The sequence below is a fragment of the Apaloderma vittatum genome, unplaced genomic scaffold (assembly GCF_000703405.1).
Source record: "Apaloderma vittatum isolate BGI_N311 unplaced genomic scaffold, ASM70340v1 scaffold2560, whole genome shotgun sequence".
Taxonomy (NCBI): Eukaryota; Metazoa; Chordata; class Aves; order Trogoniformes; family Trogonidae; genus Apaloderma; species Apaloderma vittatum.
The window spans coordinates 29,927-41,352 of NW_009693803.1; the positions used below are offsets into that span (position 1 = coordinate 29,927).

General features: G+C 43.1%; 1 protein-coding gene across 1 annotated transcript in view; it reads right to left on the bottom strand.

Annotated features, from left to right (window-relative positions):
* LOC104270513 (cytosolic phospholipase A2 epsilon-like) overlaps positions 1-11,426 on the bottom strand; it is a 28,212-nt gene that overhangs the window by 130 nt on the left and 16,656 nt on the right. The window contains exons 12-20 of the mRNA XM_009864906.1: positions 10,450-10,586; positions 9,281-9,503; positions 8,368-8,482; positions 6,410-6,547; positions 4,955-5,062; positions 3,626-3,817; positions 2,666-2,832; positions 1,219-1,405; positions 1-94 (exon numbers count right to left, since the gene is read on the bottom strand). The exon at positions 1-94 is cut by the window's left edge and continues 130 nt beyond it. Of these exons, the coding sequence (XP_009863208.1) occupies positions 1-94; positions 1,219-1,405; positions 2,666-2,832; positions 3,626-3,817; positions 4,955-5,062; positions 6,410-6,547; positions 8,368-8,482; positions 9,281-9,503; positions 10,450-10,586 (1,361 nt within the window). The remainder of the gene's footprint in view (positions 95-1,218; positions 1,406-2,665; positions 2,833-3,625; positions 3,818-4,954; positions 5,063-6,409; positions 6,548-8,367; positions 8,483-9,280; positions 9,504-10,449; positions 10,587-11,426) is intronic.

Genomic DNA, 11,426 nt, shown 5'->3' on the forward strand with positions numbered 1-11,426 from the left:
TCCGTATACCTGACCGAGAACATGCAGTAGGGAGAAAAGCGGCTGGTCAAATCAAGTTGTCCTCCCTCCATCTCCGAGCAGCAGCGCTTCACACCTGGAGAGAAAGAGAACTTGTTGCTGTGATGTCGTGTTTGTCTCAGTCACCATCAAGAAGTCCACAGCAGCCCAAAGAGGGAGACTTTTCTCAGGAATTTTTTTCTTCTGGATTTTTCTCCAGAAGAGAATTCATAGAGTTTAAAAGCAGGTCGTGTATCCCCATCGCTAGTCAAGAAAACCTCGTGTGCCTGAAGTGATGAGGGCAGAAGGGAGAAGTGAGGGAGAGAATTGTGATGGTCATCTATGGCCATTAGAAACATTTGCCTCATTAAACCATGGATGAGTCAAGGATATCAGCCTTAAAGGACACTCCAATAGCCACTCCCCGTCTCACCCTGAGCAGCTGGGACCTCTACGAACTCCAGGTGAGGGAGGGGAGTTGCTAGTAGCAGAGTAAAATTTAAGTGAGAACGGAGTGATAGAAACATATAGAAACTTGAAGTTCCTGTGATCCCGAATCTGGTATCAGGGAACCTGCCATGAGGATCCATCTCTGCTTTTCCATTTCTTGCATCTCCCAAATTCCACAAAAGCAGAATTTTAGACTTTGCCTCCCCTGCTACCAAGGAGTGAATAAAATGCATCCTAGTAACTGTCAGGAAAGGAGAGGAATAAAAAGTAGGTGGCCTGGCAGAAGAAGGACAACATGGTGAGCAAAATGACCCCTGGACTGATGCCGTACCAGAGGGAGACACCCTGATCTTGGCATTGCAGGAGTTCATCCTGAAAACCAGGTTCTTGTTCCCCCACCATTCATACATGCCACTATGCCTCCTTAAGTATAGAATTAAATCCCTGGACAATTGACAACATATGGAAGCGAAAACAATCCCAGGAAAAATCTTTTACGGTTAGCTAGCAACACTTTTTGTTACAAATAGGAGAGAGATGAAGGTAAACACCACCTGAAGGACAATGGCTGTGTCTTTCCTCTTAGGGACACAAGGATGACATGAATGAGCACAGTAGCTTTGGCCAGGAATGGGGAAAACAAGTTTAATTTGCTAAAGTGCACCCCCATGAACCCAACCAGCAAAGACAGTGAGCAGCAGAGAAAAAGGCTATGCCTGAGTCAGGCAACAGTGTCTTTTTTTTAATACTTTGCCACTACTTGTAACTTACCTGGTGCTTTGTACTCTTGGAAGGTATCATTCACAAGGGGAAGAAAAATGACAATTGGGCATCTTGGCAGATCTGAATCCTGGAAGATGTAGCACTCCTTCAGATTTTTCTTATCTTCATCAGTCAAAGAAATTTTGGGGAATGGGATATTCTGCTCCGAGTAGTACTTGCACGTCTTATCTAGAGACTAGATGATCACGGAAATGGTCAGCACTGGAATTCAAACTGGTTCTCTTAAAGCCCCCAAATTGTTATCTGGTTTAGTCACTCAGATCCATAGGGTGAGTTCCTTGTTATTAAGGGTTATTCTTCACATAATTAGCACACATGGTAACCAGAATGCTAATCACAAATTGTAAACACAATTTCAGAGTTAAAGAATTCATCCAGGACACCACTTTTTAAAAAATGGGAGAAATTTCCAAAAGTTTAGGGTAAAGCATGTAGCTTTTGTCAGTGAAAGAGACCATCTTTAATGTATTGTATAGAATTAATTAGAAAATAAACCAACAGCAAAAAAATGTTTAAGGTATCTTGTTCTAGGCTTAGAAGCCTGGAGATAAAGTTAAGTCTGAATGTGAAATTCTCTTTCCCCGTGCAGGCAATATGGCACAGTGTTAAATGAAATGGATGTTTTACTGAGAAAGCCTGGAGTACTAGGTTATACTGTTTTTTCAATACAACATCATGCCCTTCTATGTACTGTGTTATTTACTCTGCACCATCTAATAGTGGACACTACCAAACAGGAAAGAGTTTCTACTAAAGTGCTCAAAATGGCAGCAGCCTGTCTTCGTGAAATTAATCTACACAATGCGTGAGGCTGAAATGAAACTTCATTACACGTCTCGCGCATCGTGTGGCTTATTAACAGTAGCGCAGCCATTCTCACTCGCAAAATTTAATTCCGCTTAAGAAGATGTTTAATAGCAAATTTCTAACTAGCCTCAGCTTCTGAGATATAAAGACACAAATGTCTTTGCTGTAAGGCCTTATAGACAGCTAATTAAATTTAGCTCCATGTAATCAGAGCTTCTGCAGGAAGATGCTTGCCATTGAATTTTCCTAGTAGCATTTTATCTGTCAGCCCAGAAACTACCTCTCTTTGACTATTCACTTAACCCCTTTCACATTCTAAATTCAGTCAGGAAAAATCGCTTCCTCATCTTTATGTATATTCCTGTGCAGGGTCTGGAAATCTGTTTGATTTGACATAAAGCAGAAGCAGCTATTTGATCATCCTGGAAGACACCATGCTAATGTCCTCTTGAATAACTCAATATATTCATAAACCAGGAAGATTGACTCCAGGAGTGGCAGGAAGAAATAGGAACAATTAATCATTACAGTGGAAAACATAGGGAAATAACTGGCAGTTCTAAGTGCTACCAGTTATCCATTCACAAGCAAAAGGAGAGGCAACACATGATAATGAGATCATCCTCACCGACGTATGAGATCCAGTAGTATAACTTAAATATATGATGACATCCACTTCCCTCTGTGGCCTTAAAAGCGGTGCACTGCTCGTATTGATGAAAAATCCAGCGTCTATCATGCCCAGGTGATCAGGATTTTGCATCAGCTGGTTGGGACGTGAGTCTAACACAGTGTCTAGAAGGAAAGCGTTTGTTGGCGTAAGTAATGATCTGTAGATATTTTGACTAGAAAAAAGAAATGCAAGGTGGAACTGACCATCCCAGAGGCCTGGTTTGGTTTAATTGTCACACTATTAGACTGTCAAATAGATGTGGCATGTATCCCAAAATGTAACCCAAGTTCCTGTTCTGAAAAATCACCTCTGTGGAGATGCCTGGCAACATATCCCAGTAATCTATGATACTCCTTAGTGTCAGTAAGCTACTGCTAATACTTAACTTAAATCTGCCTTGCTTTATTTCAATCACTGTTTCATCTTTTATCCATCACTGATTCAGAGAACAAAATATTCCCATCCCTTTTTACATTTGGATTTATGCTTCCTCCTCAGACCCCTCTTCTTTGGACTACAAAGCCCCATGACATTCCAGCTTTCTCTTGTAGGTCACACTGTCTGGGATACTCCAGTTGCATTCAAAGTTAGAGGCACAGTCTTGCCAAATTAAACTTTCTCCAACGTTCACTCTGCCCTTTGCTACTTTAAATTGGGTTCTGTCAGCTGCAAGCCTACCCTTTTGGTCTGGACCATGGAGATCTCCGCTAAAGCACATAAACACATGCTTATTCTTAAAACCAGGCATTTAACCTGGCAACACTGATGTCTTATTATCTTCTCTCTGTCCAGAAAAAAAATGTTCCTTCAGGAGATTTTTTTTTTCCCCTTGCCAAGCCTGACAAGGTTCTTTCCTAAACTCCCCACCTCAAAACCACCTGAAAGTGATGCCTGTTAAATATTAGTCCCCATTACCTTTCCACCGACAGAAGTGCTCGTTCTCCATGTAGCTGTTGTGTAGCTGGTAGCCCTTCAAGAAATTGTGGTGCTGAGCAACGGAGAAGCGGTCAGTCAGCGCTCCCCGAAGGGCGCTCGACAGAGGGCCAGGAGGAGTGTACATGCGAGTCCTCAGCTCGTGGGGTCTTGTAGGCAACACTGGGTCTTCATCTGGAGGAGGCAAGAAAAATTGGTGAGCTGTTTGCTAATCCTGTTCATTTCTGATTGTCCCTGGTGCGTAGGAGATCTCAGGGGCTTTTCTGGGATGATGAACTAATCACACAAATACTATTCTGAAGGAGAGGAGAGGCTGCTGGACAAAGCTGTGCTGATGGTCTTAAGCTTTGGCCCGAAGGCAGTTCATCAGAAGCAGTCTTTAGTCCTGGAAAAGGGACACCTTAAGAACGTCTTATCATAAGTTATGTATCCTCACAGGAAACAGAGGCAAGTATGGAGAAAATGGGGCTGAAGTATCTGCTCCCGCTCTGTCAGATGGGCAACACCAGGGAACCATGGGCTCTACTGCAACAATGGCAGCTTCCACCTGATCATGATCCACAGCTACACAAGCTTATACTTTGCTACTAGAATGAGAGCATCCCAGCAAAACATGCATACATTCATATCCAGAAACTGCAGGTAATTCTCAAGGTAGCTACATGGCAGCGTACGGGGGGGAAAAGTAGAAATAGCACAAGATGTGGTTTCACGAAATCACAACCTGCTTTGCCGGACCAGGTGGCTGATAGTGCAGCAGGTGAGACTTGGTGGTTTCCGTGATTGCACAGATGTATTTCTTTATTTTCCGGATGTCCGTCATTAGTTACTATCGTATTAAATGATTTAGCAATAAACCCATGGTTTCTGTATTGCTTCAGAAAACACCCTCAGGGCCTCAGTTATCTTTGTGCCAGGATGAATCTAATGCAGTAATTACTGTGTTGAGTAATGAAATAAAACTCCAGGAAATATTGATTAATCAACTGATATTCAGGTTTATTCTCTGCATAGGCAGTAAAAATTCTCTGATGTTGGTTCTCGGTTCTGTATGGCTGAGTAAGAAATGTGTGACCCCTCTAAAACTTCCTTTTAAGGACAGTTTTTTTATCAGTATGGCTTTAGTAAGTCTAGTAATTACAGCATCATTTCCCTGATTACCCTCTTCCTCTTAATCTTTACAGTGGGAGAGGAAACCCCTATCTCTTAGGAGAACCCTATGATGCTGGCTTCAGCATCGTTGACAGGATAATGCCAAAAGGCATCCAGGACACTAAGTGACCATAAATGAAAGGCTTAATAATTTCTCACCAACTTCTTCTATTCTGTCTTGTGTCCATCTCTTCCAGAAGTCCTCTGAACTGTGAGACAATCCCCATATTTGTAATAGGTTCACAGAAAATATACTGCTCCACATACCTATAAAAGGAAATAAGGAACACGAGGATACATTCTAACAGGAAATTGCCTTTTTCCTTCAATTTTGACCTTCTGGACTGATTTTTGAATGGGCTTAATTCAAATATTTCTCAATTTTTGAGCTGTTAAATTGTTCTTAACTTTCTATGGCATTGGTTCAGTTCATGGTGCCACCAGCTCTGTGCCTAACCTGCCTCGCGGCTCTGCCAACAGTAAAGAGAGAGAAGACTGGGAGAGGATTAAAGGAGAAAAAAACACTCACTCAAGAAGCAAAATAAGAGCTCAGATAATGCAGACATCTTTAACTAGATCAGGTTGCTCAGAGCCTCATCAAGCCTAACCTTGAACATCTGCAGCAATGGGGCCTCCACCAACTCTCTGGGCAACCAGTTGTTCCAGTGTTTCACCACCCTCATTATGAAAAATTTCTTCCTTATATCCAGTCTAAATCTACCCTCTTCCAGTTTAAAACCATTACCTCTTGTTCTGACGCAACTGGCCTTGCTAAAAAGATTGGCTCCATCTCTCTTATCAGTTCCCTTTAAGTACTCAAAGGCTGCAATAAGGTCTCCCTGGAGCCATCTCCGGGTTGAACAACCCCAACTCAGCTTGTAGGAAATGAATTTCCCAGTAGTCGACAAGACGGATAAAAAGGGTCAGCACAAGAGGCAGTATTTTAGAGATACTACTTGGGATTACAGGTAATTTCATATATTTCATGTTTACTGAAACCAAGGAGCTTCTAAGCAGCACTAGTGTAAAGAAAATATGACTGAAACCCAGCTCACACTGCCCTCTGTTCATCTGACAGTGGAAAGGGGATATTCTTACTTCTACACACAATCCATCAGGACAAGTCAGAGACTGTCCAGAGAGATTTAGAGACCTTTTCTTCTGGTCTCATTTTTCATTCTGGGCAGCCTGCATCTTTAGAAGGTGGGATTCTCTACACGGAGTTGAAGTTAAACTTTGCAGTGGAAGCACAGCTTCAGGACTCCTATCGCAACATTTTCTGAAGATGGAGTGTATTCAGAGAGGAAGAGTAACCAAGGAAGTGGGAACTATTTCTTACAATGAAAGAATTAGGAAGCTTTATCTGTTTAAACTATAAGACACGACATCAAAAATTTGTGCATACCAAAGCAGTGACACGAAACCGAAAAAGAAAAAAAACATGAAGAATTTTTAAATGTATTCTTTTGAATAAACTACCACACACAGTCCATTTCCCGGCAGGCGACTTCATAGCAGCATTTGATATGTTGGACCAGAAACACCCACCCCTCTTGGCTAGTAGCCCTGCACCACTCCCAAGTGCCTTTGTGCCGGCACATCACTCTACATCACCTTGAAGGTAGCAGATCCGTGATTCAGGCAGCTTTTTTAACAAGCGTCCCATGAAGAACTCGCTTCCGAAGTGCTCCGTGCGAACGAAGGCGCCGTACTTCAGGAGTCCCACCTCGTAGGGGGTGAACTCTACCCATTCTGCAACACAGCCACAATGGGAGGCTTAGAGGGCTGGTAGATGGCTGACAAGAGAGGGGTGGCTCGGGCATGCGTGGCTCTGAGTTGTGTTTGCCTGTGCAAAGCCTTCCTCACTAATGGCCACCAGCAGGGTCAGGCAGCTGAGCTCAGAGTCTGTGATGGTAGGGAGGCTGGAGGTGCTGGTGGCACAGGGAGCAGCACTCCTCACCTCCTCCCACCAGGCTGAGGTTCTCCAGCCTGCATGAGGCTTCATTCTGCCCTGGTGTACACCACGTCTATGTAGAAGAACTTCCACTGTTATCATAGAATGGGTTGGGTTGGAAGGTAACTTAAAAATCATGTAGTTCCAACACCCCCACCATGGGAAGGGACACCTCCCACCAGACCAAGTTGCTCAAAGCCCCGTCCAATCTAGCCTTGAACACTCCCAGGGATGAGGCACCCACAGCAACTCTGGGCAACCTGTTCCAGTGTCTCACCACCCGTACAGTGAAGAATTTCTTCATCATATCTAATCTAAATCTACCCTTTTGCAGTTTGAAACTGCTACCCCTTGTCCTATCACTACACTCCCTGATAAAGTGTCCCTCCCCATCTTTCCTGTAGTGCCTTCAGGTACGGGAATGCTGCTCTAAGGTCTCCCCAGAGACTTCTCCAGGCTGAACAACCCCAACTCTCTCAGCCTGTCCTCATATCAATACAGTTGATACAATCCATACAGTTAATTTAACTTCCTTTGAATAATTTGGTTGTGCACAAAGCTCTTCAGAAACTAGGGGTTTTTTTAAGAGGCCAGTTATACTCTTTAAATGTAGTAATGAGGAATCATAGAGTCATATCAGCTGGAAGAGACCTAGAAGGTCATCGAGTCCAGCCTTTGTCCCAGCCCTATCAACCTACTAAACGATTCCCCCCAACGCAACATCCACTCATCTCTTAAACACCTCCAGGGATGGTGACTCAACACCCTCCGTGGGCAGCCTGTTCCAATGGCTGACAACCCTTTCATAGAATCATAGAATGGCCTAGGCTGGAAGGGACCTTAGAGATCATTTAATCCAACCTCCCTGTCATGGGCAGGGACACCTCTCAACTAGATCAGGCAACACATGGGGACCGAATGGGGATCGAAATCATGACCTTGGTGTTATTAGCATCACACTCTAACCGACTGAGCTAACTGGCCCCCCAGTATAGAAGGAAGACAGAACTAGTCCTCAGCTTTCTCAGAATTGCTCTCTAAGTGAGGTGTAGTTGTCTGATAAAATTGCGGTGTAAGGCAGAAAGGTTACGGATCATAATTTCCTTTTTGTTCACAAGTAGCTCATTTTTTCACTTCAGCCATAAAAAGATCTGATCTGAGTTTCTTCTCTACCCCTTTTCCAGCTGTTTCTCCTCACAGAAAAAAAAAGTAACCAGAACAATGAGCAAAGCAAAAGATGTAGGAGTAGGTTGGATGCTTTGTCAAACATTATCGTAACTATGTTGTCATTTTTCACATTGAAACTATAGCTGGGCATTGATAAAAAGCAGTATTTAACACTCAAACAACTGTAATACTTCTTATTCTAGGTGGATCAGATAATATTTCACAAATGGCCTTTCTGGCAGGATTTAGACTGTGTATGTCTGGCCAGTGAAACGCTGATCACAAATAGCTCTTGTACTAAAATTGTAAGGCATGGTGGTGATAGCTATTTCTCCAAAACCAACTAACACATCAGGACTGTCTTCTCCAAGTGCTACCAAGCAGAGGAGAGCAAATCACAGGAATTCAGTTGCCAGTTTTAGCCCCACAGGACCTGAAACATCATCCTTACCTTTGAAATCATTGGTGCTGTAGCTGTCTCGGACACTGACTGACACATAGATGGGCAGTGGGTTCTGGCCATCACACAGTGCTTCTTGCTGGTCCGAAAGTTTGTGGGGGTCTTTCTAGATTGGAAATAAAAACAGTTATGTGAAAAGAGATGGAAATGACAGATGGTGAATGTGATGGCCCTGGTGCTGGAGGAGCCCTGTGGTTCCACCCTCAGCACCTGGGATGGGTCACTGCACAGAGCCCTGCGGGCACCACCTGCGTGTGATGATGGATCTGCTTCCCAGGGTCTGGACTGACTTTGCACACAAGTTCACTAAAGTCCCTTTGCACTGCCCAAGTGCCAAAATACACACCCTTAAACCGCATTATGCCGGGGCAGAAACCACTTCAAATAATAGAAAATCGAATTTCTTATCACTTGTAAAAATTAAGATCAGTTAAACTAGCTACTGTCTGAGCAGTCTTTTTCAGCAAAAGCAAAATATGCACTTGCCTCTGGTGTACTTGCAGATGAAATTACTTGCCCGTGGATGCAAATCACCAAGCACTCTAGCTGTTTAATGCTTGCTTCAGATAGATTTTTACACTGTTAAGATCACTCTGCTTTGCCTCCTTAACTCTTTTTGCATGCATAATCTCCACCTCAGGCAGAATGCCCGACATTGCCTTTGCTTCTATTTATATACCAGCCAGAGTTCAAATGCCTGCACCCACAACCTATTTTATTAACATATAGGATGCCTTCCTCCCCAGGCAGACTACCAAAGGAAATTAAAAAAATCTGTGAGTTTGATGACATGGAGAGAACTCCACTCTGTTTTGAGGTATGTTCTCTGAAATGATGGCCTAGTTTCCTCTGTTCACTAATAGAAAAATATATAGTTCTCTAAGAAATAGAATATACGTCATACCCCATCATTTAGTAAGTACTCAATCATGAGTCCCCAAAGATCTATAAACGATGTCCTGTATCCCTCTTCCTTCCGATGACAAAGCTGCTTGTTGTAGTATTTCATGCGATCCATAGAGAAACAGCCCATCTTGCATTTGGTTGCTTGTTTCTGGGCTTCACCAATATGTGAGTCGAGGTCCTTCTGTGACCAGTAAGCATCTCTGTATAAATTGGCCATAGTCCTGGAGAAAGATAATACAGACAGCAGAAGTCAAAAGGAGCAGAAAAAGGCTTGACATTTTGTGCCCTTGGGGACAGAGATTTACATTTATGGATTCATTTCTGCTTATACATACTCTTGTTTTGCTGTGCTGTCCAGCAGAATGAATATGCATAGTTTCTATGGCTGTTTTATAGATGACCCTAAAGGATAAGGTATTTTTTATATGTTCTTCACTATCTTTTTTAAACAGAAATGGCAGCAGCTTAAGGGATAAAATTGCTGGGCGTGCATTTCTGAAGCACAAATTAGCCAGATATTCATAATAATTTTTCTTTGCTTGTTTTCTAAAACCATGTATCAGTTCACACCAGGTGTTGTCTCTTGGTTTTATATCTCTCAGTGTTCATCTTACACTTAATTTTAATGACATCGTCTATATTTCCAACCTTCCCTAAGTGGGACCATCAGATGTTGCACAGCTGCAGGTCCTGAGAGCAGGGAATAATGCTACCCAGGGGAATTCAGTCCTTTCCCAAACTGAGAGGTTGCAGGAGTAAGTGTGCACTGTCCTGCAGTTTTCTCTGTGTGACCAGTTAGAAAGCAGACACAGTCTCAGAAATTACTGGGAACAACAACTGGGATATCAGTGGAGCGAGGAAGAGGCCTGGTGCTACGGGTGTCCACAGTAGTATCCACTATAACTACTCAGAAACCATTTTGACAAGCCTAATTGTCCTATACACAATTAACTGCTGCAAACGCGGAGTGGAAAAGCACAGTAAATAAATGGAAATAAAAAAATCTGTGCATCGCATCAAGCTAATATTTAATGACCTGTTATTGAGAAAAAGCCTGTTTTTACAGTGTTTGAAGAAAATCTAATCTTATCTGCGTTCAGAAGCTCCTCTCTGCAGCAACGTCATCCTCAAAAGTCTTGGTCAAGCCTCCTGCACCGGCTGACTTACCACGTGGTGCCGGACAGGCCACTGATGTAGGTTACACAGTCCAGGAGATTTAATTTCTTGAGTCCCATGAGGCTGCCATATAGTCCTGTCATTGACTTCAGTCCTCCACCTGTCGTGATGATAGCCACGACGGGGACCTGGTGGGCAGAGGACGATGAGACACCACACTCACAGCGTTCAACATCACATCCCCGACTGCAATGGGCTCTGGCCACCACACCCTTGACCTCAGAGCCTGGGTCTCTTTTTGGAAGGGAAGGCTCCAATACCAAGCAATGACTGCTACTGCTCCTTCTCTTTGGATAAATGTGAGTTCAGAGATTAACCCAAACCTGGGCTCTTGCCCATCTCCAGGGCAAAAAGGGGCAGAGGTGAACAAGGAGAAACCCTTCTGTGGAGGAAGCAATGTATTTTCTCTACATTTTCCATCCCCTTGACACTTTATTCTTATTTTACACATCTACTACTACTGTATGAAAATTCACATGCCAATCCCACAAAGAAATACACTCAGTTCACAGCCATTGTTGTTAAGCTACCCTCATCAGTGATGTTATTCTTTGGTATTGTAAAGTTACCTTAAAATAAATTATATTTAAAGAAACATCAAAACTGCAAGAAAGGGAATATATTATAGGAAACACTAAGAGAAGTTTATCCTAAACTCTCACAAAACGATGGAATTTGAACAAGGGAGGAAATCTTTGCTATGTAACGTATTTAATACGTAAGCAGCATTTCTGAACCAAGCTGTGTAGAGCACAGGGATGAACACACCTCAGATCTGACAAATTCCAGATTGACAGTCATGAAAGACGCAATTACTGCAACAGCAATAACAGACCTTGGTGTCAGAAGCAAATGTATTTAAGACATATGGACAAGCTGGTATCTGCACAGCCAATGCATGCGGTCCACTTTGCTGAAGGATCTAGAAATTCAAGATTTGCCCCCCCCCCCCACAGGCAACCGTATCT